This window comes from Meriones unguiculatus, chromosome 5, assembly GCF_030254825.1.
Source record: "Meriones unguiculatus strain TT.TT164.6M chromosome 5, Bangor_MerUng_6.1, whole genome shotgun sequence".
Lineage (NCBI taxonomy): Eukaryota > Metazoa > Chordata > Mammalia > Rodentia > Muridae > Meriones > Meriones unguiculatus.
Genome location: NC_083353.1, coordinates 2,030,062 through 2,054,809, shown reverse-complemented (window position 1 = coordinate 2,054,809; position 24,748 = coordinate 2,030,062). Strand labels below are relative to the sequence as shown.

Below are 24,748 nucleotides of genomic sequence, written 5' to 3'. Positions count from 1 at the left end.
TAGACAGAGTATCACACCTGCCTGGCACTTGCGGGGGGGGGGGGCAGGGATCCAAATAAGGTCCTTCTGCTTGTACAGCGAGTGTTTTACCCACTGAGCCTTCTCCCCAGCCCCTTGGTGCTGGTTAGTTTTGTCAACTTGGCACAAGCCAGAGTTATCTGAAAAGTGAGAAGCTCAGTTGAGAAAATGCCTCCATTAGGTCCTGCTGTAGGGCATTTTTAAAATTAGTGATTAACCCACCGTGGGTGGTGTCATCCTTGGGCAGGTAGTCCTGGGTGCTGTAAGAACAAGCCATGAGGAACAGGCCAGCAAGCAGCACCCTCGATGGCCTCTGCATCAGCTCCCACCGTCAGGTTCCTGCCCTGTTTGAGTTCCTGTCCTGACTTCCTTCAATGAACAGTGATGAGGAAGTGTAAGTTGAATGAACCCTTTTCTTCCCCAAGCTGCTTTTGTCATGTGTTTCATCATAGAAGCAGTAACCTTAACTAAGACATTTTCTCCTTTTGACAAGTGAGATTATGAAATCACTCTGGAGATTGCCTTGGACAAGATTATAATGTAATAAAGTAAGAACAAGAGGTGTCAGGGTTGTTCAAGGGAGTTAGGACATATCATTTGCTGTCAACTGGGTTTCTGGTGAAATTCCAAGAAAACCGCAAGTTTACTGCTGGGAGTGGAGAAAGGACTCAAACAAATGTCAATTGTTCTGAAATTCTTGAACCTCAGCTGGCAAGAGGCTTCAACCACGCTCCTGGGGTGAGAACGTCTTTCCTTTTCCATGTCCTCCTAACCTTCCTTATCAAGCCTGCTCAGAACTTGCAGAATTTCTTTCCAAAATAGATTTAATTTGTTTCATCTACCTAACTCCTAAGTCCCCATCAACTTCATCTCCAATAACTTTATTTAATGTAAAAACTGGTGTGTAGTGTGTGTGTGTGTGTGTGTGTGTGTACACATGTGCATCATGGTTCATGTGTGGTCAGAAGACAATTATCGGGAGTCTGTTCTCTCCTTCCACCGTGCAAGTTCTGAGGCTTGAAGTCATCACTCTGCAAGTACCTTTACCCACTGAACCACCTCCGTGGCCTCCTGGACTTTCGAGGTTTTGTATGCCTTTTTTTTTAATGGGGTCTTGCTATGTAGCAATCTTCTTGCCTCAGCTCTTCTACACTGTGATTACAGCTGTGAGTCCCCTCACCTGTATCTGGTTCCCTTTTTAAAGAGTAAGTGGGTGCTGAGGAGGTGGCGTAGCTGGATCCCCAACACCCTTGTAACAGCCGTGTCTGTAACCCAGGGCTGGGAAGTGGATACAGGAATGCCTTGGGGCTCCTGAGCAAGCTAATGGAGTCTAATCGGTGAGTTCTAGGTGTAATGAAACTCTAGCTCATGACTTCAGGTGATCGAAGGCTGGAGAGATGGCTCAGCAGTTAAGAGTGCATACTGCTCTTGCAGAGGACTGGAGGTCAGGCCCCATCACCCACAGTGAGCAGCTCACAGCTGCCTGAAATGTCAGCTCTAGGAGCGCCCAACCCTCTCGCCTCTGCAGGCTCTTGCACTCCTGCACATGCCCCCCCCATATACACATATGTGCATGGTTTAAAATAATAAAATAAAATGACTATTTTTATGTCAGCTTTTTAAGTTGGGTATGGTGGCACACACCTTAATCCCAGCACTCCAGAGTCAGAGACAGACAGATCCCTGTAAGTTTGAGGCCAGCCTCATCTACATATCAAGTTCCAGGCCAGCCTGCGATACAAAGAGAAAGACTGTTAGAGAGAAAGAAAGAAAGAAAGAAAGAAAGAAAGAAAGAAAGAAAGAAAGAAAGAAAGAAAGAAAGAAAGGAAGGAAGAAAGAAAGGAAGAAAGAAAGAAACTAAGAGATGGTGAGTGACAGAGAAATACATTCCCTCCATAGGCACCTGCAAACACCTGTATACCCACAGAACACACACACACACACACAGAGCCTCAGGCTTCAAAAAGCCTTTCAATGTTTGCACACCTTCCTATAAAGAGGCCAAGGTTTTGGATGACTGGTCTCACTTTCCTTTACTTAACGTCTGGGTTGTCACAGTCTCACCAGGCTGGCTTTTTTCATTTTTTCAGTTCTTCTTTCGGTAGCGAACAGAGAACATTCCTGCTTGCTTCAAGCCTTTGCACATAGGTCATGTGTTCAGCTCTGAGCACTGCCTCTCACCCCCACCCCGCGCTGGACAATCTCATTTTCTGGGGCCTTAGCTTCAGTAACAGTTAATTTTTCCAGTTTGTTTTGTTCTGCTTTGTTTGACTGTTTTTAAGGTAGGATCTTACTATGAAGCTTTTGCTGTCCTGGAACTCACTATGTACAGACTGACCCTGAACTCAGAGGCCTGCCTGTTTCTACCTCCCGAGTACTGGGATAAAAGGTGTGTAGCACCATTACACCTGGCCTAGCCCCCCCCCCCTTAAACTATTTTGTGTGTGTTGGGGTTGGGGGTTACAATGTATATGAAAGTCAGAGGTTAACATGTGGGAGTCAGTTCTCTCCTCCACTTGGGTCAAACTTAGGCTGTTAAGCTTGGCAGTAAATATCAGAAATTTGCATGTCATTCTTACACAAGGACCACACTAATTCTCTTTACTGTTCCAATTTTAGCATATGTGATGCTAAATTGAGTAGCCTATTTTTATCTCTCCTGTCAATCTTCCAATGATTTTTATCAATTTTGTGCTTTTCCTCATCATAGTGCCATGATTTGCAACTATGTACCATGTACCGGTGTGACCGCTGGACTGGACTGCTAGCCACTCTGTCAGGGCCAAGGCGCAGCTCAGTCAGTGCACTGAAGCCCGGGGCCCTGTTCCCAGCATCGCACACAACTGTGCATGTCTGGATTCCTAGCACTTGGAAGGTGGAGTCAGGAGGCTCAGAAATTCCAGGATACCCTCAGACATGGTAGGCCTGTTATGGTTTTTGTTTTTGAAACAGAATCTTATTACATAACCCTGCTGTAACCTTTTTTTTTTCCTTTTTTTTAAAAGATTTATTTATTTATTACTTATGCAATGTGTGTTAGCATGTACACCTACACGCCAGAAGAGGGAACCATCTCATGTTTAGATGGTTGTGAGCCACCATGTGGTTGCTGGGAATTGAACTCAGGACCTTTGGGAAGAGCAATCAGTGCTCTTATCCTCTGAGCCATCTCTCCAGCCCCCAACCCTGCTGTCCTTAAACTCACAGAGATCTGCTTGTCTCTGCCTCCCAAGTGCTGAGATTAAAAACATGACCCACTGTGCCCATGTTTTACACGGTGACCTTTGGCTCAGCCTGGGTTACACGAGATCTACATACAAGAAAAGAAAAACAAAACATAAACAAAGACACAGACACACAGATACACAGACACACAGACACAGACACAGACACACACACACACACACACAGACACACACACACATACACCAACCTTGTCTGACTCAATGCAAGCTCCAGGAGGACAGAGGCCTAACACTTGTCTAGAGATACCTATGGCAAACACAGAAGTCTGACCAGGGACTTTAGGTCATTTACAGAATAGAAACCTCCATATGGCATGAGTGGGTTTCCCCCCTGATAAATTGAGATTTCTCTTTCACAGTCTGCAACCCGAGATAAGGAGCAGGAACAGCTTAGAAGCCTTAATGTCTCTGTTCACTCACCTGTGAGGAGTCTAAAAAGCAAGCCCAGATAGCACCAGCTGTCTGGGAAAGGTAGGAGCCGGAAGTGTCCAAAGTTGGGGGAAGAGGCTCTGTGTGGGTGAGGGTAGGGTCATGCTGGAGTTCTGCAAATGAGGGTGTGGGGTGCTTACATAGAATGAAAAGTCAAGGTTGCAAATTTTGCCTAAGGAAGCTCAAAAGGGGAACCGAATGGTGAACAGGAATGGGGGCAGGGTGGGGAGCCCAGAGCGGTGGGACGGGATGGTCCTTTCAATCTACTTACCTTCTGTTTGCCACATCTGCCCTAACCAGGTGGTCTGAAGCTATCTCTCCATCCTGCGGAGCCAGCGAGGACAAAGCACCCAGGCTTTGTTGGAGCCCTGTCTGGGTGGGTCCTGTCTGTCTGGGTGGGCCCTGTAGCAAGCAACAGCAGTTATCTATTTCTCTTCTCCTTTCCTTTCACTCCTTTGACCCCTTAGTGGATTGTATTGACCAGGGATTTCCCCTTAATCCTAAGGCTTTCTCCCTAAGGCTGACTTTCTCTAGTAAGTACTTGGTTTTTTCCTCCATAGATTTAATAATTCTACAACTTACAAGAATATTCTAAAACTATTCTACAACTTACAACAATTCTACAACTTACAAGACCCATTACAAGAATAATTTCATTAAAAGGGAAAAAGAAAACAAAACAAAACTTGCAGTTCTTTAATTCTGTCATTTTTTTCATTAATTAATTAAATTTACATCTGGGTAGGAAGTTCCCCTCCCTCTTTTCCTCTCAGTCCTTCTCTCTCCCCTCCCCTCCCCCTGTACCTCTTCCTTTTTTTCTCAGAGAAGGGGAGACTTCCCATGGACATCAATCTGCCTTGGCGTAGCAATAGGACTGGGCCGCATCCTCTTCTACTGAGCCTAGACAAGGCTGTGTATTTAGGGGAAAGGGATCCAAAGGCAAAGAGTCAGAGGCAGCCCCTGCGTCTGCTGTTAGAGGTCCCACATGAGGACCACGCTGTACATCTGTTAAGTATGTCTCAGGGGCCTAGGTCTGTCCCAAGGATGCTCTCTGGTTGATGCTCAGTCTCTGTGAGGCCCTGTAGGTCCAGGGTAGTTGATGCTGTAGGTTTTCTTGTGGTGTCCTTGACCTCTCTGGCTCCTTCAATCCTTCCTCCTCCTCTTCCACAAGATTCCCGAGCTCTGCCTAATGTTTGGTTGTGGGTCTCTGCATCTGTCTTCAGCAGGTGCTGTGTGAAGCCATCCAGGTGACTGTTATGTTAGCCTTCTGTTTGCAAGTATAGCAGAATATTAATCGTGTCAGTGGTGGGCTCACTCTCACGGCATGAGACTCAGGTTGGGCCAGTCACTGATTGCTGGGTCAAAGGTTTTGTGTGTGGGTTGGTGTCCCCTCCCTCCACTGGAAGTCCCACCTGGCTACAGGAGGGGTTACTTCAGGCTCCGCATCTCCCACTGTTAGGAGTCTCGCTAGGGTCACCTCCACAGATTCCCAAGGGAGCCTCCCATCCCTTCCCATCTCACAGATACCCCTCCACCAATCTCAGTTCTCTCTCCCCTTTCCCCAACCCGACCTCCATTCCTGTATTCCTCCCCTCCCCTCTCACCCAGTTTTCACCTTCCCTCCACTTCAGATACCTATTTTATTTCCCCTTCTGAGTGAGAGTTAAGCATCCTCCTTTGGACCCTCTTTGTTACTTAGCTTCTTTGGGTCTGTGGATTGTGGCATGGTTATCCTGTACTTTATGGCTAAAATCCACTTATGAGCGAGTACATACCATGTGTGTCTTTCTGGGTTTCAGGGTTACCTTACTCAGGATGATATTTCTAGTTCCATCTACCTGCCAGCAAATCCCGAGATGTCCTTATTTTTAATAGCCGAGTAGTATTCCATTGTGGAAAGGTATCACACGGATAAACATTCTTTGACTGAGGCATCTGGGTTGTTTCCAGGTTCTGGATATTATGAAGAAAGCTGCTATGGGGGCCTGGCTGGTAGTTGAGCAAGTGTCCTTGTGGTATGGTGGAATGTCTTTTGGGTAATTTTCTTTATAAGAGGATTTATTTTTATTTTGTGTTTGCCAGCTTACATGAATGTGGTACACATACATGACTGGTGCCTGTGAAGGCCAGAAGAGTGTTAGACCCCCTGCATCTGGAGTTTCAGAGTTGTGGATGCTGAGAACTGAACTCAAGTACCATACAGACCAGCAAGCACTGTTAACCATTACGTCATCTCCCTAGTCCCTCACATTTTTAACAGGGTCTCTCCATTAAGTCATGGCTGTCCTAGAACTTGCCATGTAAACCAAGCTGGCTACTAACTCACAAAGATCCACCTACCCTGCTTCTCAGTGCTGGAATTAAAGTACCACCATGCCTGGCCTGCCTTGATATAGTTATAAACACAAGGTCACAGACTCAAACTTTAATAATATGCTATTTAAATAACATAATTACTAAAATAAAATAAAATAAAAGACAGAGAGGCAGAGGCAGACACCTCTGTAAGTTTGAGGCCAGCCTGGTCTACATAGAAATAGGACAGAAACACTGAATAGAGAGAGAACATGTCCCAAAAGAAACAGAAAAAAAAGGAAGAGAAAATAATCAATAACAAAACTCTATCAAGACACATAGTCTAAATCACATACAAATCTATAGAAGTTACTAAAATAAAAATAAAATGAAAAAGCTTACCAAAAACCCTGATAACCTGGATTGAACCTCCCCTGCCCAGCGTGGTAGAAAAAGAGAACCAACCTTTACATGTTACACACACACATACACACACACAAATACAAAATTTATAAAAAGTGTTTAAAAAGTTAATAAAAGGAACCCAGCATGGTAGCTCAAGCCTGTTATCCCTGAAACTGGGAGGTGGAGGCAGGAAGATCAAGAATTCAGGGTCATCCTTGGTTACTTGGTGAGCTTTAAACCAGCCTGGGATACATGAGATCCTGTCTCAACAAAGAAAAAAAATTAGAAAAAAGAAAGGAAACCCAAAAGCTACAAAAATAAATGGATAAAATTGATGTCATTAATGTGATGAGTGACGTTGAAATGGTGTTAAACCACCAGCAATTAGAGCAGCAAAAGACTGGGTCTTCGCCACTGCACATCAGCATCGCCATTTATCTCCACGTGTTTGTTTTCCCTTTTTTCATTCCAGCATAGTGTCACCTGGTGTCAACACATCCTTCACCCACACAAAACACGCAAATGGACACTCATACCAGCATTAGAATGCGTGTGTAGAAGACACCCAAGTGTCCATCAGCAGGTGATGTGGCTGGAATAGTGTTCCTTCAGGAAACGGAATAGTTCTACATGGCAAAACAGTCGCTAAGCGGTGCCGGCGGAGGTCCCTTGTCCGAACAGTTGACGGCAGTGCGGAGCTGGGCGCAGGTCGCTGCGGGCCCGCAGAGTGCTGATTGGCTGAGCTCAGAAAGGGGCGGGGCGAAGCCCAGCAGGATGCCGCGATGGGCGGAGCGGCGGGGGGGCGTGGGAGCTTGGTCTCGCGAGATCCTGTTGGTTCCGCATTTCGGCTCTGCGAGGTGCGGGAGGCCGCTTCGGAGGACGCCGCGGTGTGCGCTGGCTCTCGGCGGCTGGGACCCCATTCCGAGCCGGGCCGCGAAGCTCCGGCGGCGCTGCTGAGGCGCGCACCGTCCAGCGCTCTGCGGTGCCCGCTGCGGCGCCGAGTCCGACCGGGGCGGGGGCCGCGGCCCCTCGGGCTAGCGAGGATGAGCTTCCTCTTGTGAGTGGGCCGGGCGGGCGGGGCGGGTGGCGGCCCGCGGAGGGCGGAGCCGGACCTCGGCAGGCCCGCCGCGTCGGAAGCGTGCGCGGGGAGTGGCGCAGTGCCCCGGACCGGGAGCCGAGCCGCAGAGAGCAGCCTCGGTGGTTGCCCACAGTTGGGAAGCGGGCTTTGGCTCCTATGGCCTGACGGCTCTGTTTCCCGGCGGGCCTTGAACCTGGGCTCCTCAGCCTGGGCCACCAGGATAGGCCTGTTTAAATGTGATTTGTTTTGTTTTTGAGAGAGGGGTTCTCACTATGTAGCCCAGGCTGGCCTAGAACTCATCATGCAGTCCAGGCTAGCCTCGAGGACCACCTCCCTCTACCTCTTGGGTGCTGGGATTCAAATGTGAATCTTTTTTGTTTTTGAAGGTTTTTATTTTTTGAGAACTTCACAGATTCGTATTTTCATCTCTTCTCCAGTTCCTCCAGTGTCCTTTCATCTCCTTTTCAAATTCTTGTCCTCTTCCTCTGTATGGATATATGTGTCTGTGCCTGTACATATGTACACACACATATATACCTACTGAATCCAATTGGTGTTGCCTGTATATACCTGTGTGTAGAGCTGACCATTTGATTATGGACAGTATATTTGAGCTTGTTCCTTAGCTCTTCAATTTGATGAGGTAAATGTAAATTTTTATTTATAACTTAAACTGATTGACACTTTAATTTTTTCCACACTTTGGAAATTTGGCTATTCTGTGTAACGCTACTGTGAACATCTGTTATAGGTCTGTGTGTGTTGATATCTCCTGGGTATTATGCGTGAATTTTTCCATGTTCGCCTCTGAGGCACTGCCAGGCTTTTTAAAGCCTACCCTGCATTTTGCATCTCAATCTCACTGTATGGGTTTTCAAAATTGTCCAGTTCACATCTGTCTGGCAATTGTCTATTTGTTATGCTTGAGTGTAAAGTGGAATCTCTTGACTTACATTCTCCCAATGACCAATAATGTTAAGCATTTTTGTATGTGTGTTTTCAGGCCATTTGTGGGTAAAGTCTATTGGGATTCTTTTCCTGTTTTAAAATTAGATTAAAAAATTTTTTTTGTTAACACTTACTAATTGTACAAAATAATTGGTTTTACTGTGACGTTTCCACGTGTGTAGTAGACATGGTGCTATGGTTGTGTCCATCTGCCTTTTAGGTTTGAGTGGTAAGAATTCTTCATGTATTTTGAATATGAGTGTCTCATCTATGACCTAAAAATAGTTTCTTCCATCCTCTGGATTATTTTAACTGTCTTGGTGACGTCATTTGAAGAATAAGTATAGTTTTTAAAGATAGTTTTGCTTTTTTGAGACACAGTCTCACTGTTGCTGGCTGTCTTAGACTGACTCTGTACTCTAAAGCACTCAGCACCTGTTAGAGTGGGCTTGCAGGTGTGCACAGGACGCCTGGGAGCTAAGCTCTTGGTCTTTATGATTGCAGCAAGTGCTCTGAACTGGGGAGTCATCTGTCCAGTCTGTGCTCTTGCTTCTATAGATGGAGAAAAGAAGAGCAAGGGAGTGTGTGAGTGTGTGTGTGTGTGTGTGTGAGAGAGAGAGAGAGAGAGAGAGAGAGAGAGAGAGAGAGAGATGCCAGTGCTGGAACCCAGGGCTTCCCAAATGCTGGGTAGACATTTGCGTTCTTTTATTGTCATCATCCCCTCTTCCATCTTGGCCTTTTTCAGGGAGCTCTTTTTATTGATCAACTTATTTATTCCAATGTGTTTTTTTGTGCATATGTGTAAAAGCGGTTTGTATTCTTAACTGCTTAGCTGTCTTTCCAGCCCCCTAAGAGAGCCATGTATGTGCCTAAAATGCCAGTCTTCTTTCATTTCTAAAAATTTATACAGTTTTACTTTTAACCCAACAGCAGCAGCCGCTCTTCGAAAACATTCAAACCAAAGAAGAATATTCCTGAAGGGTCCCATCAGTATGAACTCTTAAAGCATGCAGAAGCGACTCTAGGAAGTGGCAATCTGAGGCAAGCTGTCATGTTGCCAGAGGGAGAGGACCTCAATGAATGGATTGCTGTTAATAGTAAGTGTTTAAGAGCATCTTAACTTGGTGATTCATAGAGTTTGCTAAAAGCTTATTTAATGAATTTTCTCTTATAGGTGTAACTTGTAATATAACAACAGTAATACAGATATATTTGTACTTGTCAAAGTACTTGCTTGTGTGATTGAGTGGAGAGACCTGAGAAGTGCTGAGTGCCTTAGTGTACTTCTTGGGGAGAATATAGTGAAGAAATGAGCAAGGGCAACAAAAAAAGTACATGGACAGTGAGGGGCTTACACGTTGTTTGAACAATGGGAAATCCTACTTATTTAGGGAAACCCTGTTTTTAATTTTATTCAAATTATCAGGTTTGGGCTGGAAAAATGGGTCAGTGGCTAAGAGTGCATGCTGTCCTTGCAGAGGACCCAGTTTGTTTCTCAGCACCCACACAGGCAGCTCGCACTCTAGGGGATCCACAGTCTCTTCTGGACTGGCATGTTCATGTCCACAGATGCAAATGCACATCAATAATTTTTTTTAAATTAAACCTCAGATTATGTTATTCTAAAGGCATGTGTTGGCCTCTTGCAGTTTTAGATTTTTCTTTGAGGTTTAATTGCTCTAAATCGTATATTCAAACCTTTTGGTCTCTGGCCAGCAAGAAGGTTCGCTGGTAAAGATGCTTGTTGATTGAATTCAGTTCCTGGAATCCACATGGTGGAAGAAGAGGGTTGATTCCTGGAGATTGTCCTCTGAGTTCCATGTGTATGTACATATGTGCATGCTTGTGTGTGTACACATACATAATAAATAAAATGTAAAAGAAATAAGTAAGTCCAACACACACACATAATTCTTTTGGTCCCAGAATCCCTTTATTCTCTTAAAAATTACTGGGGGTCTGGAAAGATGGCTCAGTACTTAAGAGCTCACTGCTCTTAGAGCACTAGAGTTTAGTTCCCAGTGCTCTCATCAGCCTCTCTGTAACTCCAACTCCTGAGGGTCCAACGTCTTTGGCCTCCACAGGCACCTGACCTCCAGTGCAAACTCTCTCACCCCGCAGTAAAAATAGCTCTTAAAACATTAATGAGCATGTCAGAGAATGGTTTATTTGTTTGTTTGGTTGGTTGGTAGCCCTGCCAGTCATGTAATTCAATCTGAGACCAGGCTGGCCTTGAACTCACAAAGATCCACCTGCCTCTGCCTCCTGAGTGCTTTGGTCAAAGGTATGCATCACATTGCCCAGCTCAGAAATTTTTTTTCTTAATCCATTTTTGAAGGAACTTGGAAAGCCGTATTTTTTTGTTTTTGTTTTTCAGGTATTCCTTTAGATAGGATCATGGCATTTTGAACATGATCTAAGTTTTAATGATTTTCCTTTACATCCAGTTCAGTGATGAGTTCGCACCTCATCCTCTGGAGTCAGCAGAAGCTCTTTTGTTCTGTCTGACTCCCTCTGTCCTTCCTGATGTTTCCTTTTCTCTGAACTTCTGAGAAGTTACTGTTGGCATGTGGGTCCCATCTGCTGTCTTGTATTACTCATCTTTTACACTCTTCTGTTAGCGTAGATCCTGGCCTAGGTGCTTGACCTCAAGTCTCTTCTGAGTTTCAGTATGCCGGAGGCCTCAAACGCTGCTGCTGACGTAGATCTTGATGTGCGCTGTAGCATGTCACATCTCACTGGAATTGTCCCACAGTGCCCTTTCCTCGTTCCTGACGGGTGATGATAGATGTAGGTTTTTTCAGCCTGTGGATCTAATCAATTATACTCCACCGACTTCGTAGTTACTAATAGTTCAGATTAGCTCCAGTGTTTTGTTCAAGTCAGTTGGACATGGTAGTGTGCTCCTATAATCCCAGTTGCTTGGGCGGCTAAGGCAGGAAGATTGCATGAGCCCAGGAGTTGAAGACTAGCCCATTTCAAAAAAGAAAATATTGTTCATTTTCCCGTTGGCTGAGAGGTCTGTGTGGTTTGTTACGGTTTATGAAGATACTTAACACAGTTGTGGTTTTGTCTCTGCAGCTGTGGATTTCTTCAATCAGATCAACATGTTGTATGGAACCATTACAGAGTTCTGCACTGAGGCAAGCTGCGCAGTCATGTCTGCAGGTCCCAGGTATGCTTCCTTCCGTAGGTGGAAGAGCTGACTCCTGCGAGTTGCTCTCACCTGACCTTTGTGTCCGTGCCCACACAAATGAATGTCATTTTAAAAGAAATGTGAGCTAGGTTCATCCCCAAAGCTCTATTTATTATTAGAGTTTAGTTTCTTACAAGAATTTTAGGTGTTCTTTTGATATTTGCTCTTTGTGTGTGTGTGTGTGTGTGGTATCTGTGTAATATTAATGAAAGTAACTGCACATCTCAATGTAAGTATCTGTCTTAAAGATGTTGGGTTAAAAATAGGTTGAGAGTTTCCTATAATGCCTTAGAGTCACATAAAATTTCTGTGGACGGAATGTGAACCTGCTTTGATTACAGTTTGTACATGTTAAGGTTTTAACAACTGTCGGTAACATTGTTGCTCTCTGCAGGTATGAATACCATTGGGCAGATGGCACTAATATTAAAAAGCCAATCAAATGTTCTGCACCAAAATACATTGACTATTTGATGACTTGGGTTCAGGATCAGCTTGATGATGAAACTCTTTTTCCTTCTAAGATCGGTAAGTTAACTCTGGAATAGCCTTTTTTTCTGAGTGCTGGCTGTAGTCTTTAAATGCTCTATTACTTAAGTCAGTGTAACAGAGAAGAACACACTCTCTAGGAAGCTTGTACCATGTATATTCCCTCAGCGTGCCTGCTTGTTTTTCTTCATACCAGTTAATGCTCATTTTTTAATCTTTTCCAATTTGACTAAATTGGATATATTTTAAAATAAAAAGTATTAGTTTGAATATATGGTGTGAGTATGTAGGATTTGTGCCATGCCATACATGAACAAATTAGACAACTTACTGGATTTGGTTGATCCTTCCACCTTTACATGGTTTCTTTTGTTCAGTTGGTTTTTTTTGAGACAAAGTCTCAAAATATAGCTCTGGCTGTCCTGACACTCATCTCTGTAGACCAGGCTGGCCTGGAACTCACAGCGATCTGCCTACCTCTGCCTCTGCCTCCCTGGGATCAAAGGTGTGTGCCACTGTGTCCAGCCTTTACATGAATCTTGATGATCCAGCAAGGTCATTGGGCTTTCCTGGCAAGCCCCTTACCCAGTGAGCCATCTCACTGGCCCTAAGCTTTTGTTTTAATGTCCCTTTAAAAATACTGATGAAGGGGCCAACAAGATGGCTCCGCAAGTAGAGGTACTTACTAGCAGCCTTGGTGGCCCGAGTTTGCTGTCTTCCGATGCACATGGTGGTTAGAAGCTGCCCTCTGACCTCCTCGTGCACTCACAGCATATGCATGGGTACTTGTGCCCATGCACACACAAATATTAGTGACATTAAATAATTTCTGATTTGTTTACATTTTCTGTTCTGTATATATCCTTTGTCTGTTGCAGACAATTTGATCTTTGTCTTATAAGCTGTGTGTATTCCTCTCCTTTGGTCTTATTTATGGGGTGTTTTGCTACCTACACTTCTTTTTTGTTCATTTCCTTTAAAACGTGGGTTGTTCTGTTGTTGCTTTTTGTGGTGCTAGGGATTGAAGCCTGGCCTTGGGTGGGCTAAGCTTAGTGCGTCCTGCCCTAAGTTGCTCTCACAGCCCCAAATTGCATTTTCATCGTGAGAAAAGTTATTACTTCTTTCTGTGTTGAGGCTCAGACCCAGGGCCCCTCAAAGGGTTGATCATATGTTTTACCGCTAAGTTACACCCCAGCTTCTCCATTTTCTTTTAAAAGATGTTCTGCCAGAAGAACTTACCTGGCTTGTTACTGTTTTGATTTTGGTGTGGTGCTGAAGGATGAGGTTAGACTGCTGGCAGTTCCCTGGGCTCTGAGCAGCTTCTTAGCAGGCCCTTCTGTGCGCCTCTCTGTAGTCTTAAGCAGAGGCACCTCCGGGAGGTAGATTTAGATCAAGTGTTTATACTTAGGCTGGAGTTGGAGGACATGGTAGGATATACCTGCAGTCCCGACACCCCGGAGGCCGAGACTGGAGGATGGCTGGGTAGGCTAGCCTGCGCTACAGAGTGATGCTTTGTCTCAAAGAAACAAAGAAAGAAACTTAGACTTGGCTTGTTAATAACATTCTTCTATTAAACCGCGGATTTCTCTTCTCACAGATACTTTATTATCTATTGGCCCCACTTGAATATGTTCTGTTAAATTCAGTTTAGAAAGTGCTTAGATTAAAACAGTTTATATATTTACTCAGTTATTTTTATGAGGCAAGATCTCATTGCTCAGTTGAATTAACTGTGTAGCAGAGGATGACCTTCAGCACTCCATCTTCTATCTCTACCTCCCACTTGCTGAGGTTATAAAATCTTAACCACCGTACTCAGCAGAATCCTCCTTTTTCTTAGCTTCTCGTTCTGCTGTAATAATTCTGGACTTCTTCCCCTGCCTCCTCGTCCCTATTAGGTTATTATCAGTGGGATAAGTTTTGTTAGTTTTTTCATCTTGTTGGTCAGAATTGTTCTTTTTCTGATTTTTCTTAGCATATGGGAAATTAGCAAAATGGGAATTTTAAGAGATGTTTTATTTTAAAAGCTTTTTGGTATTTTGTAATAAGATTCTGTCCTAAGGGCTGGAGTGATGACTCAGTGGTTAAGAGCACTGGCTGCTCTTCCAAAGGTACTGAGTTCAATTCCTAGCAACCAGATGGCAGCTCACCACCATCTATGATGAGATCTGATGCCCTCTTCTGGCATGCACATAGACGGACATGACGATAGAGTACCATATATACAGAAATAAATAAATCTTAAAAAAGATTCTTCCCAGAGAAACAGCTCATAAGCTCCAGCGTAGTGTTTGAAAAGTGAGGTTAGTAAAACTCAGGGTTAGGGAGACCATGGAAATGAGTAAACTGTATTAGCTGTCAGTTTTTAAGGCTGGCTTAAGAAGAAAGAAGATGTATGGAAGGGATGCTGTTAAAGCCTCCGCTCCCGAGAGTTGAAAGTACTTATTAGAGGGGTTCTGAGGAGCTGACTTCGGAAGCTGACTTCTTGTTAGGCCTGGGACTCACCGTGGAGTCCAAGGACTCTCAGAGATCCACCTGTCTGTGCCTTAAAGACGATCACACAAGCTCGGCAGGCAGATGCCTTCTCTGCTTCTCATTGCTTGTTGGTGATAGTGTTGGTTTATGTAGCCCGCGCCGGCTCTCTGGCGTTCCTGGTCCATTTTCTAGAAGACTTCGGTGCTGTCAGCCAAACTACACCGTCAGGGGTCTAGCCCTCACCCTGTGGCTCCTGCTTGGAGAGGTCCCACACCTCTGTTTTCTCTAAAAGGAGTGAGGCTCCCCTTCCTCTTTTTCAGGAAAGAGCACCTCTTTTTAGGCTACAGGAAAATGAAGACCTCCTTTCCAAAGTAATGTAGAAAATGAGGTTCTCTGTATCTGTAGATGATGGTAATGACTTGAGGGATATCTGTCTTTTACTTTGTTTAGAAAAATAACCATTTCTAAATGTTTTATTTTTTCTATTTTAAATGACAGAAGTGATGTTTATAATCAAAATGCTTATTCTTGGTGCATTTTATCTCGGGAGAAACTGATATTAAGTAACTAGCATGTTCATTTGAACTAGCAGTCGCTGTCCTTGTGTCTGCTGTTGTAGGCAGTTAGTGTTATGTTTGAAGAATGCTTAGTTTAGGGCTTGCCTGCCTTACTGTACTCTGAAGTAGACTTGGGGGTGTGTAAGCGTGTGTGCCGCAGTTGCCTGACTAGTATCAAGACTTGCTGCTTTCTGATTGGATAATAGACTGATACGTGTGCATTTGATTCCAGGTGTCCCGTTTCCCAAAAACTTTATGTCTGTGGCAAAGACTATTCTGAAGCGTCTCTTCAGGGTTTATGCCCATATTTACCACCAGCACTTTGACTCCGTGATGCAGCTGCAAGAGGAGGCCCACCTCAACACCTCCTTTAAGCACTTTATTTTCTTTGTTCAGGTAGGTGAACTGTATTGACCTCTCGGCCTTGGCCCTTGGTAATTTAGTAAGAGCACTGTCTTACTGCAGACGCAGACTGTCCAGGTACAAGCTTTGCAAGCTCGCAGTTGTGTTCTCCACGCTGTTTTATCGATTCGTGAAGCGGTGTGAAAGGGCAGCATCTCTGGGGTGGAGAGGTGGCTCAGCAGTTAAGAACATGTACACTTACTGCAGAGGACTCGGGCTCAGTCCCCAGAACCCGCATCAAGAGGCCCACAGCTACCTGTAAGGGATCTGGCATCCTCTTCCAGCTTCCGCAAGCACATGCACACATGTGGTCCACAGAAAGTCAACAAGACTCATATTTACACTAAAATAAGTAGCTAAATCCCTTATAAAAGAAAGGAAGAAAGGCAATATCCCACTTGAGGCCGGCTGCCGAGAGCTTCTCGTAGTCATCCAGGTTTGTGGCCCCTTGCCTATGTGCACTAACTTAGAATTAGAACTTTAAAAGGTTGACATAATTCACATTATTTGAAAAAAATTTATCAGAGCTTAATGCCATATCTCTGTAATCTCAGCCAGACCTTGTTGCAGAAAGCCAGAAAAGAACTGGAGAGACAGCTTTCTCAGCAGTAAAGAGTACTCTGCGCATGCGGAGGACTGAGTCAATTTTCTAGTGCCTGCCTGGGAGCTCACAAAGAACTACAGCTCCGGGGGGTCTGCTTCCTACTTCTGGTCCCTTCAGACATCCTCCCTCACATGTGGCAAATACACACACACACAAAATCAAAATAAACTTTTAAAAAGCAGAAAAATGAAAAAAAACACCTCCTTTTTAGAGCTAGCCAATTCTGTATGTAAAATATGGAAGAGAAACTGACAGCTTTTTAGTGATTATTGTGCATATGGCTCTGTGTTTAATGTAAAAGCTATACCACGCTTACGGGTTTTTTTTCTTCTGAGATTGTTTTTGTGCCTCATGTGTGCACGAGTGTTTATGTGTTTGCTTCTATGTGTATAAAAGTAAAATTTAGCCAGGCAGTGGTGGTGCATGTCTTGGGAGGCAGAAGCAGGTGGATCTTTGTAAGTTCGAGGCTAGCCTGGTCTACAGAGCAAGTTCCAGGGCTACCCAGAGAAACCCTGTCTCAAAAAAAAAAAAGGAAAAGTTGAATTCTCATGAGGTTCAGTCTGTAGTTTTTAGGTCATTTCATATAAATTCATGTATTTGGTTTTGGCGTTTAACACAACGGTGAGGCTCATCTCATAGCTATAGTTCCTCTCACCCCCTATCCCTCACAGCTGGCTAGGAAGGGAGCCTGATGTCCCAACACTGTAATAACCAAGAATCTTGTCTTGGTCTTTCTGGGACCCAGACACACCTGGTTAGCTTATGGATCACTAGACACTGTTGACACTGTAGAGGTTCCAGGATTTTAGGAGCTGTCTGTCAGGAAATGGGGAGGAAGATCAGCATGTGTCACAACACCACCTATGTTTTAATTTTTAAATTCTATGTGCATGTATGGTGTATGTGTCTATGCATGTGGGAACATGTACATGGAAACCAGAAGTTGGCACTGGGTATGTCTCAACACGGGGCATCACTGGTTCAGCTAGACTCCTGGTCAGCAAGCTCCAGAGATCTTCCTGTCTCTTTCTCCCCAGCACCATGATTACAGACATATAGTACTGTGGCTTTTGCTTTGCTTTCAAGACAGGATTTCTCTTTGTTACCTTGGCTGTCCTGGACTTGCTTTGTAGACCAGGCTGGCCTCAAACTCACAGAGATCCACCTGCTCTGCCTCCTGAGTGCTGGGATCACAGGTGTGTACCACTATGCCCATCTGTACTGTGGTTTTGTATGTGAGTGCTGGGGATTTGAACTCAGGTCTTTATGCTTGTGTGACAAAAATTTTACTGATTGAGCCTTCTCCTCAGCCTGTGCTTGTTTTAAAAAAGAGTAAGGACAGTCATTTTATATATCATAGAAGTTATTCCTTTCTTTCAGATTTCAGAAAACTAGGCTGAGGAAGCTGTTTTCTAAAAAATATGTAAGAGTTTCAGTTTTGGTTCATGATTACATTTTACCTTTCTTCTCTTTCTAGGAGTTTAATCTGATTGATAGGCGTGAGTTGGCACCACTTCAGGAATTAATTGAGAAGCTTGGATCTAAAGACAGATAAATGTTTCTTCTAGAACAGTTACCCTCTTGCTCTATCTACTGCTAGCACTCTCTCATTGCCATCTGGTATGGACTAGTGATACTGACTATAAGAAAACAGGATCAAAAGACCCATTGTGTCTGCAAAGAAAATGGTTCCAAAGGTAGGCTGGCCGGATAGCTTCAGAACAATCGTGTCTCAGCCAGATCAGAGGTGCTGCGTGGCCGCCCTGTTACTGTTAGAGTCCTTCTTTGTTTTAACCTCACAACTAACCTGGAGTTCGCTGCTCAGCTTTGTTCAAGAAAGTGTTTTTTGTTTTTTGTTTTTTTTTTCTGTGTGACAACATAATGGACATTAGGAATTTTCAGCAGCAATTTATTAGTAAGTTTCTAGAACAAAATTTTTTTTAACACAGATCAGTTTGCTTTGTTTTATAAATTGAAGTGGTGTTCCGTTTTTAAATTCCACTATTTAGAGCTTCTTTTTCACTTTGGATAGCCTTTTAGTTGCCATCTGTATGCTGATGTTCTATAGGCAAGAGTGGGTCTTTTTAGCCAGGCGTGATGGTGCGTGCCTGTTACTGACACTGTGGAAGAAGAGGCTGGCCTGGGTTACATGTGAAACTGTGCTGAAATCCACAAGGCATAGGCACATGTGAACTGAGATTAACCAAAGTTATTTGAAGTGACTTTACTTTTTGAACTTGTTTGGGATTGTCTTCATGTCTGTCTAGATGAGGAGAGCTCACAACAGACACACTCTGTGTGTCTTCTGACGTCAGCCTTGCAGGCTCTCATTTGAAACTCTTCACTCAGATTAACTTCATAGGTAGCTTATGGCAGAGATCAAGAAAACTTCCAGAAAACTGTGACAGACTTCAGCCTCGAAGCTACTGTTTTCATTAAGTTCTGGAGGGGACAATAGAAAAAAGTATTCAGAGTACTTGATTTCCTAAATGAGCCCATGTTTATATCGCAACTTGAAACTTACATTTGTGTGTAGAAATGCACAGACTTTATGGCAATAAGGACAAAAGTCAAAACCATAGAACAGTTTGAGGGTGTGTGTGACTGCAGAAGGTCTCCGTGCTGCCTGTTAGAGGGAGAGCTGGAGACCACGCAGTAAGGAGATTGAGTTGACAACAGCCTGGCTTCACTTTTACTACACAAAGGCTGCACTGCGCTCTCAGGCTTCTGTCCTACTTGTCTTTGTATCAAAACTTGAAAATTTCCTCATCCTGTCAGGATAAAAGACTCCTTTATTAAGAGGTGCCTGCTTTTCATTTGGTCTCAGATGTAGTCCTGGCTGCTTCTTCAGATATATATATGATGTCCGAAGTGTCCTGAGCCCGTGCCCCACGGGCAGTGCTGGAATTTATCAGCATTCTCTGTGTCAGAGCTGGGCTGCACAGCACTCACTGTCCTACAGCTTTGTGAAAGTTAGAGTTGATGGGTTTTTGTTATTTGAATTCACTAGACTCAAATAATTGCTTAGAAGCTCACGTTTTCAGTATGTTCTGAAGTATGCTTAGAAGTTTAAAGGAATTGTTTTGTTTATTTTGGCTGCAACCATACACCACCATTAGAGCAATTCAAGTTGGGATAATGGTTTAGGGAAAAAAGGACAGCTTGGAAACACCCCACAACCCAGGTGTATGCAAAGGTCCAGATGTCAGCTGTTCTGTAAGTATATGACAGCCATCTGCAGACAGGAAGCAGGCTTCTCGCCACCGAGAATGCATCATCTCAAACACAGGCCCCGTTCACTTTGATTTGCTTAGGTCCCAAAGGCATGAAGTTTTGTTTCTCAACCAGGGCTTAATCATTTTTATATCTGGCACCCTCAAATCCAAGGTTTCTCTTTTCTCTGCATGTATTTCAGGATAGAAATGCCCACTCCATGACTGAGCTCCAGATACAGAGGCAGCTCATTAGTCGGACATAAAGCAAACCTTGTTGCTGGTTTGAAACTCAAGAGTGCCTCTCTTCTTTGTTGTGTTCCCACTCCCCTTTTTTCCTTCTGCCGTTTTAAATGAAAAGCGTGTCAGACTCCCAAACCAACCTGCCTTAACCAGCAGTGTGCCCACATTGCACTGTTTGCTCGTCTCTGAGGCAGGAACATGGGAGGAAGACGGTGTCTTTCTGCCGTGGCTAGAGAGCCCTTTTATAGCATCTGAAGAAATCAGTCTGTCCTGGCTTTAGCTGCCTTCTTCACAGCTCTCCTGCTCCCCTCAGCAGAGGGCAGCTGTCCTGTCTGTTTTTGCTCATTGCTGTGGCTTCTGAGGGTCCGTTGAATTCTGCCTTAGCCCTCTGGTGCTTTAACTTCTAGGACTTTTAAAAACTTGGACAGTGGGGTCTGGAGAGATGGCTCAGTGATTAAGAGCTTTGGCTACTCTTCCAAAGCATCTGGTTCAATTTTCACCATCCACATGACAGTTCACAGATGTTTATAACTCAAGTTCCAGTGGATCGGACACCCTCACACAGACATGCATGCAGGACAAACACCAGTGCACATTAAATTAAAAAAAGAAAACTTGGACAATGATAGACAGATTTAAAAAAAAATCATTCTTGTACGGTTTTTGTGCCGACAGGTACTATACTGTACTCTGCTGCCTGAATAAAGTGACTTACCAGGAGCCAGTTAGCCAGGGTTTCTTGGATCCTAGGCTTGCAGAGCTCTAGTTCCCATGGCTGCTCACTGGAGAGCTGCATATCTGTGTTCCCCATGACTCGGAGCAAAGGCTCAGCACAGTCCTGGTACTGAGGTTTCCTGTTTGTACTCTTGGCTTCTCTCTGAGCCCCAAGATAATACTACAAGTGGAGCTTCTCAGACATGACGTCATTACCTCAGAATCATAAACAAATCAGGCCTGAAGAGCGTAGGCCCTACAAGTGTGTTTCCAGTCATGGTGCCCGGGCTCCTCTGCTCTCTATGGGAGCATCCCCTATCAGTGTGGAGCCCTGGCCTGAACAGTGCCAGCCTGGACATGAGCTGCTGAGCACTTTCGGTAGTCATGTTCTTTTCACCTGCGGTCAGTAAGAGTTCTGGCAAAAAAGGTAACAGTAGTCTTTTGGTCTTCCTGATTTTACACATTCAATTTTGATGCTTGGCTCTGAAGGGCTCTGGAGCACACGTGGCAGTAGTGATTTTACTGAAGCAACCACATTGAAATTCACATGGGTTTTCTCAAACAAGCATTCTGTGAAGCTGTTCTGGATAGCCATTGTGCTGTGGTCTGATTATAGAACGGCATTCTGTGTTGGTCTGCATCAAAAATAGTTTGCATAAGGTAGTCTTGGTTACCATCTAAAATAACTTAAAATATTCCTCACATAAAAATTTATGTTGTATTTTTAAACCTTTAGGGCTTTATCTATTTTTCTAAGTCGTTAACTGTACTTTTTAAAAAAGTATTTTGTATCTACTTTTGTAACTTCATCAGAATAAACTATATTGAAAGCAAAAATGGCTTTGAAGTGTGTTAGCATGCTTTCGTTTGAGTGTGGAAGCGAGATCTGTGCAGGTTCTGTAGAATTTGATTACAGTTTAAATTTGGAGGGTTGTCTCTGCATACCATTTAGCGTCTACTTTCTTAAAGCTTAGAAAGGAGAACCTCCTAAATGAAACCAAATATAATACCAGAACCTTATCCAAAGAACAAGTCTCTTGTAGGACAGATCCACCCCAGACAGAAATGAGCAGTCTCAATCCTGGTATGCATTCTATCTTATGTACATTCCTGGGAAACATGATGGAAGCTCAGTTCACTAATTTTCTTTTCTTGAAATCAAGTATTCCTATGTGCTTACACTTCCCAGCCCAGTCACTTGTCATTATGGTAAGATAATCACTAACAAGCCTAGTGTGTTATTCAGGGTTCTTCAGAACAGTGATTCTCAACCTGTGGGTCTCAACCTCTTTGGGGGGTTCAAACAACCCTATCACAGGGGTTGCCTAAAACCATTGGAAGACACATTCACATTACGATTCATAACAGTAGCAAAATTAGAGTTAGGAAGTAGCAATGAAATCATTTTATGGTCGGTGGTTACAACATGAGGGACTGCCCTGAAGGGTTGCAGCATCAGGAAGGTTCAAAACCACTGCTCGAGAAGGACAAAACTGATAGAATGAATATATATCGGATTACTAGAACGGTAGAGAGGCTACAGTCCAGCTCATCCAACAATGGCTGTCCACCAACAGAACTTCCAAGAACCCCGTAGTTGTTCGTTCAGCCCATGAGGCAGGATGTCTCGGTTGGTCTTCAGTATGCACTGGAATCCCAAAGAAGTAGGTCTACTGCCAGTGAAGGAATGGACTTGCCAGCGAGAACAAGCACAGAAAGAGCAAGCCTTCTCTTTCATGTCCTTTAGGCTACCAGCAGAAGGTGTGGCTCAGATTAAAGGGGGGTCTTCTCTCCTTCAGAGACCCATATTAAACATTGGTCTTTCCTCTTCAGATGACTTAAATAAAATTCCTCACAGGTGTCCCCAGTTGATTGGGTTTTAATTAACTCCACATATAGTCAAGTAGCCAAGCCACAGGTGCATTTTAGGGCTGTTTGAAGAGCAGTGCTACTATGTTTTTGGGCTATTTGGGTAGAGATGGAAACTGGGAGAGTGATCAAATGTGCTTGATACTCACTTTGTATAAGGCAAACCATCAGCCAGCATCATGTATCTATTGGCATGGTCTTGCGTTGCAGCCCATTAGCCCCAAACTTCAAATCCTGCACTGTGGCTTCCCAAGTGCTGGACACCTATCTTGTTTTTTGTTTCAGGAGGCCTGAAAGTGATCACAAAGGCCAAAAAGATGGTTCAGTAGGTCAGGGTGTTTGCTGCCACGCTTGACAATCACGAGTTTTCTCTGGCAACCTCATGCTGGATGGTGAGCACTGAACGCTGTTCTCTCACCGCCACATGTGTGCTGTGGCACATGCCCCGCATAATTGAATAACTAACAATAATTTTATATTTAAAATTACATACAACCGTAAATCCAAGTGATCACCAAGATGTGTGATCACTAATGGCATAGCCTTTGGAAGCTGTTCGAAGCTTTAGAAGAGTTGAAGCAACCCAGACAAGAGTCGGGAAGGCCAGAATTAGGCTTTAAGCACTGTAGCTTGAAACTACAAGCCTTTAACCTGTCCATAGTGTTAAGGCTTCCAGAGTCCTCTTTCTCTTCCGCACATTGATCAAAAGCAACCTGGATGTTCCTTGATTGGCCTGGGTCATACTGTTCAGTTTTGGCTTTCAAGAGACTGGGAAGACACTGCAGGGAATGTTTAGTGCTTTTGGCAGTCTGGGGAGGCAGGAGATGCAAGCCAGGAAATTTTCAGTCTTTCACAAGTGTTCAAAGTCAGTAAGCTGGTACCCAGCTGTGTGGGATTGAATTTTTAAGAACTCTAATTCTCGGGGTGCTGAGTCACTATAAAATGACTGCAATTAAAAATGATGTCAGTGAGGTAAAAACGGGAGATGCATCCCATGAGACCCTAACTGAGGAGTCCCCATGGTGAGATGGCACAGGCTTGTACCCCAAAGCAAGAGGATCAGAAATCTTCAGCTACATTGCTAGATATACATAAGGAATTCGAGGCCCAGCTTGGGCTATAGGAAACTGTCTTAACAGTAAACAAAATGGAGTGATTATAACCCAAAGTAAATGAAGGGTTAAGAACCTCAAGTTCAGGAGGGAAAGAGTTGGCCATTTCCTGGGCCCAAAGGCAATTTAAAAAATGAAAGGGGCTGCCTGGACAGTTGGTGGTACATACCTTTAATCCCAGCACTAGGAAGGCAGAGGCAGGTGGATCTCTGAGTTCAAGGCCAACCTGGTCTACAGAGCAAATCCAGGATAGCCAAAGTTATACAGAGAAACCCTGTCTCAAAAAACCAAAGGGGGGAAAAGAGCCGGCTCTGAGGTTAAGAGCACTGGCTTTTCTTGAAGAAGGCCCACGGCGATTATCAGCACCCACATGGGGCCCACAATCTTCTGTAACATTTTGTTTAGTTTTGAGACAGGGTCTCTCTGTGTAGTCCTGACAGTCCTGTAACTTGCTGTGTAGGCCTTGAACACAGAGACCCTGCCTCTGCCTCCTGAGTACTGGGATTAAAGGCATGGGTCACAATGCTGGGCCTATAAATGAGCCTACTTTTAGTTGATCGCCTTAAAGAGCAAGTGAAGGTCCATCCACACAGGAGGTCCTGAGCGCATAGGGCACAAGGGCATTGAGGAAGGGCAGGCAGGTCCCGCAGGACACAGACTGCGGGCTGCAAGCAGTTAGCACCGGAGGGTTTAAGGGAACTTGGGCTTTGCTTTCGGACAGCACACCAGCTGTTGCTGGTCACTCGTTCCTCACGGTGTGCGCCCCATTACAATCCTATGTCTTCTCTTTTTTGCTTTTTATTATTATTATTATTATTAGATTTTTGTTTTGAGACATGGTTTCATTGTGTAGCCCTGGCTGCCCCAAACACTATGTCCACCAGGCTAGCCTTGAACTCACAGAGGTCTGCCTGCCGTTGCCTCTCCAGGGCTGGGATTAAAAGTGTCAACCACCGCACTCCCACCCTGTTACGTTTTGAGACAGGGACTCAGATAGTCCAGGATGGCGGGCAACTCACCTCAGCTCCGGCTGGCTTTGAACACAAAACAGTCCTGGGATCAGAGACTCCATCCTAGGCCTCCGTCTCTGCTGGCCTGTGGCCCCCGGAACTCAGGGCAATCCAAATTTCCATCTCCCACCCCGCATCTAACATCCTGGCCGCCCCTCCTGCCACAGGTCCGTCCGTCCTGTAGCCATTGCGGCTCTGCCCTCTCCACTTTTAGCCCCTTCACAAAGTCGCGGCCCCTCACGGGAGTGCGCTTTCAAGAACACAAACCTGAGAAGACCCCGTTACTCGAGACTTCCACAGGAACTCCTTCTCTGGAGTGAAGCCACTTCCCCAGGGCACTGCCGGGGAAGCCGGCCTAGAGGAGGCCTGTGCCGTGCACCCCAAGGCACCGGCTGCAGAGGGGGCGCCCTGGGCCGGGAGGGAGGGAGGGAGGGAGGGCGTGGAGGC

General features: G+C 44.6%; 1 protein-coding gene and 3 long non-coding RNA genes across 5 annotated transcripts; 2 read left to right on the top strand and 2 right to left on the bottom strand.

The window, feature by feature from the left end:
* The first annotated feature begins 299 nt into the window (after positions 1 to 299).
* Positions 300 to 4,132, top strand: LOC132654181 (uncharacterized). 2 transcript variants are annotated; one of them, XR_009591813.1, is made up of 5 exons: positions 300 to 756; positions 2,305 to 2,407; positions 2,729 to 2,937; positions 3,623 to 3,734; positions 3,993 to 4,132. It is a non-coding gene; the product is annotated as an uncharacterized LOC132654181 (long non-coding RNA). The 2 variants fall into 2 exon arrangements; XR_009591812.1 differs by having other exon boundaries at positions 304 to 2,407.
* A 242-nt stretch (positions 4,133 to 4,374) lies between these two features.
* LOC132654179 (uncharacterized) lies at positions 4,375 to 7,231 on the bottom strand. The gene is made up of 2 exons (XR_009591810.1): positions 6,929 to 7,231; positions 4,375 to 4,959 (listed from the first exon to the last, which is right to left on the bottom strand). It is a non-coding gene; the product is annotated as an uncharacterized LOC132654179 (long non-coding RNA).
* Positions 7,232 to 7,315: 84 nt separating this feature from the next.
* Mob1a (MOB kinase activator 1A) lies at positions 7,316 to 21,147 on the top strand. The gene is made up of 6 exons (XM_021664757.2): positions 7,316 to 7,449; positions 9,349 to 9,515; positions 11,500 to 11,593; positions 12,009 to 12,142; positions 15,368 to 15,531; positions 17,619 to 21,147. Exons 1-6 carry the CDS (start codon positions 7,436 to 7,438, stop codon positions 17,694 to 17,696), a joined length of 651 nt encoding a protein of 216 aa, XP_021520432.1. The 5' UTR covers positions 7,316 to 7,435; the 3' UTR covers positions 17,697 to 21,147.
* On the bottom strand, positions 18,239 to 24,704 carry LOC132654180 (uncharacterized). Its single transcript, XR_009591811.1, has 2 exons — positions 24,311 to 24,704; positions 18,239 to 23,125 (listed from the first exon to the last, which is right to left on the bottom strand). It is a non-coding gene; the product is annotated as an uncharacterized LOC132654180 (long non-coding RNA).
* Between the last annotated feature and the right edge of the window lie 44 nt (positions 24,705 to 24,748).

Coding starts and splice junctions, on each gene's coding strand:
- Mob1a (XM_021664757.2), top strand. Junction 11,594..12,008: donor GTCATGTCTGCAGGTCCCAG/GTATGCTTCCTT, acceptor TGCTCTCTGCAG/GTATGAATACCATTGGGCAG. Junction 12,143..15,367: donor TCTTTTTCCTTCTAAGATCG/GTAAGTTAACTC, acceptor ATTTGATTCCAG/GTGTCCCGTTTCCCAAAAAC.